This window comes from Monoraphidium neglectum (assembly GCF_000611645.1).
Source record: "Monoraphidium neglectum strain SAG 48.87 unplaced genomic scaffold scaffold01927, whole genome shotgun sequence".
Classification (NCBI taxonomy): Eukaryota; Viridiplantae; Chlorophyta; class Chlorophyceae; order Sphaeropleales; family Selenastraceae; genus Monoraphidium; species Monoraphidium neglectum.
The window spans coordinates 1-2,826 of NW_014011701.1; the positions used below are offsets into that span (position 1 = coordinate 1).

The 2,826-nt window shown below is 67.1% G+C and overlaps 1 protein-coding gene across 1 annotated transcript in view; it reads right to left on the bottom strand.

The window, feature by feature from the left end:
• Nucleotides 1–2,221: 2,221 nt before the first annotated feature.
• MNEG_9415 (hypothetical protein) overlaps nucleotides 2,222–2,826 on the bottom strand; it is a gene marked incomplete at both ends in the record, with an annotated part of 5,234 nt that continues 4,629 nt past the window's right edge. The window contains 2 exons of the mRNA XM_014042112.1: nucleotides 2,222–2,251; nucleotides 2,509–2,613. Of these exons, the coding sequence (XP_013897566.1) occupies nucleotides 2,222–2,251; nucleotides 2,509–2,613 (135 nt within the window). The remainder of the gene's footprint in view (nucleotides 2,252–2,508; nucleotides 2,614–2,826) is intronic.

The window sequence follows — 2,826 nt, forward strand, 5'->3', positions numbered from 1 at the left end:
GGGTGGGGAGGGGGCTTTCAGGTCATCGGGCAATGGTGTGGAGGAGGGGGGGTGTGACGCAACCGTGCGACGGTGTTGCTGGGGAGCAGCACACGGCAGTGGGGGCAGCCAGCGGGTTGGCACTGGCCCCCCAAGGTGACGTCCAGGTGCGGCTCCAGAGGCTCAAAACACTGGTGCTTGGCTAAGTCGGCCCGCAGCCACCCACAGGTGCAGCGCGTTAAGCCAGGGGACCCCGCGCCCCCAAGGACCCCGCCGGGTCAGCGCCGCCCACCCTGGACCCGCCGGGCTCCCCCCTCCAGGTGGCCTCCTCGCACAGCAGCTGGACCCCCAGCTGGCTGCGCGGCACGGGGGCGCCCGCCACAGCCAGCGCCCGCAGCAGCACCGTGCACGCCTGCAGGGGGAGCGCCGACACAGCGGCGACGACACGGGTGTTGTGACGTCAGCGGCACGGCTGGCGCAGCCCGACAGGCTGGCGCGTTCTTCCCTTGACCACCACAGGATGGCGCCAACGTGGGCGACCACTGCGCAGGCCCCGGGCCCCTGGCGCAGGGCCAGCTGCGCGGGCGAACCTCTGACAGCCTGCATGCGGCCTGCGCGTCCTCGGGGTCCAGCATGCTGGTGTTGTAGCCTGGCGGGGCGGGGCCCGGGAGGGCAGGGCGGCACACGTTTGAGCAGACCACAAGGCCCGACAGGCACTTGCGTGCAAACCAATGCGTGAGGGGTGCTGGGCTGGGACCAGCAGGGTGGCGGGGCCAGCAGAGCACAGGTGGTGCACACGCGGGGCAGTTGCCGCACGGCGATGTGTTGCAGCTGCTATCAACTCCCCTGTTTCACCTGCGCGCGAATCCTGATACCCATCGTGCCCTCTCCTGCCGTGAGCTGCGCCTGACCCCCCCCCCTCTCACACAAAAACACACGTCAGCTCCCTGACACTATATCTCTCAGTCTCACACACGCAAACACACACATACATACATTCGCAACCAACAAACAACTATGCCAAACAAACACATACACAAGCGTGCACATTCATCACACACTCAGTCACCCTTCGGCCCCAGCCCCCTCACCCAGTCATCCACCAGGAGGTGCTGCACCTGCTCCCTCACCCAGGACTGGCAGCCCCTGTGGGGGGGGGGGGTGGGATGGCGGGGGGAGGATGGGCGCGTTGACATGAAGGGATTCGCCACGTTGTTGCGCGGTGCCATCGGACGATCACGACAGCCGGAAGAACTTTTGACGGCCAGCTGCTCTTGAATGGCCGCAGCGGCACACGGCGAGGGCCACCACAGGATGCGCATCAACACTGGCGCGCCGGGCGTGCAGGGGCTGGCATGTGCACGAGGGGGGATGTGGCGCATTGTGGACGCCCCCGCCAGGCGGCACCCCTGCAGGTCAGAGCCCCAGTGAGCCCGCCCCTCGGCCGCCCCTGGCAACAGCAGGAAAGCGCTCACCACTTGCAGCGCCCGCCTGATGCCAACACCTGCAGCAGCACCTCCGCGTCACAGAAGACCCCAGCACATCGCCCACATCAAACAACCCCCCCCCCCAAAATGAACACGTCCACTACGGGTGCGGCAGCGCCGCCAACGGCACTGCTGGCCCCCTGCGCGCCTGATGAGGCTGAGTTCGTTCTGCATGTCGCGCTGGGTGGTGGTGCGCCCTACGGCGCCGTTGTAGTGCACCTGGGAGAGTGGGGCATACGCAAGGGGTGGGGGGGTGCATGGCTGAGCGGCGGGTGGGGTGCGTGGAGCGCCAGGGTCACGACCTCAGAGCCGAAGAAAATCGCCGCTGGCGTGCAAGCAGCGGCACCGCAGCGCTCCCGGGGTGAGGGACGGCCTGCCTGTCCCTGGCTCCCCAATTGGTTGGATCGTCCTTGTCCGCCCCCACCCTCCCCCCTCCCTCCTCACATGCACCGACATCTTCCTGAACATCCTGGTCCTGGGGGGGGTAGGGGGGGGGGGTAGGAGAGGGTATGGCAACGTTGCAGGAGGCATGCAAACAGGCAGCAAAGTAGCCGCGCAGCATCTGCGCATGTGCAGCCTCGCGGCCGTCGCGTGCAGCTGTCCACGCAAAGCTCGCGCGCGGCACGGCGTGAGGTGCCTCTTGGGTCGTGCGTGGCAGCCGGCCCACACCACCGAGTGTGTGGTGCCCCTTGGCCCGCCGCTCATCTGCCCCCCTCCCCACGCCAAAGACACACTGCCTGACACCAGCCCCTCGCTCACATGATGATCTTCTGGTATGCAGAGAGCTGCAAATGGTGCCACACGGTTGACAAAGCCCCCGGTATGTGAGTATAGGAGAGGGGGAGGTGCAAAGGTATACAGCAGAGGGGGCGTGGGCGACGCCCCCAGCATTGAAAACCGCACCGTGCGCGGCAGAGGCGGGGGCAGCGTCGCCCACACCCCTGCCAAGGCCCTTCCCCAGACAAAATCAGGCACGGCCACCTGCCCCCTGCCCCCTGCCCCCTTCTCCCTGCCCCGTGCCCCCTGCCCCCTGCCTCCTGACCTGTGGGTCTGTGCGCACAACGTCTCGGAATGAGGCGCGGCCGGCACGCCCCGCGCCGCGTGCACGGTAGGCCACCGCCTCCAGCAATATGCGCGCCTCGGTGGCCTGGGGGGGGGGGAGAGGTGAGGCACGTGCATGCTGGACTCTGTAAACTGCATAACAAGGTTTAGATTGAGCCTGGGCATGGGCATTGTGCATGAGCATGGGCACGGCAGGGGCGTGTGCATGTGTGTGTGCGTGTGTGCATGTGTGCGCGTGTGTGTGCGTGTGTGTGCGTGCGTGCGTGCGAGTGTGTGTGTGTGTGTGTGTGTGTGTGTG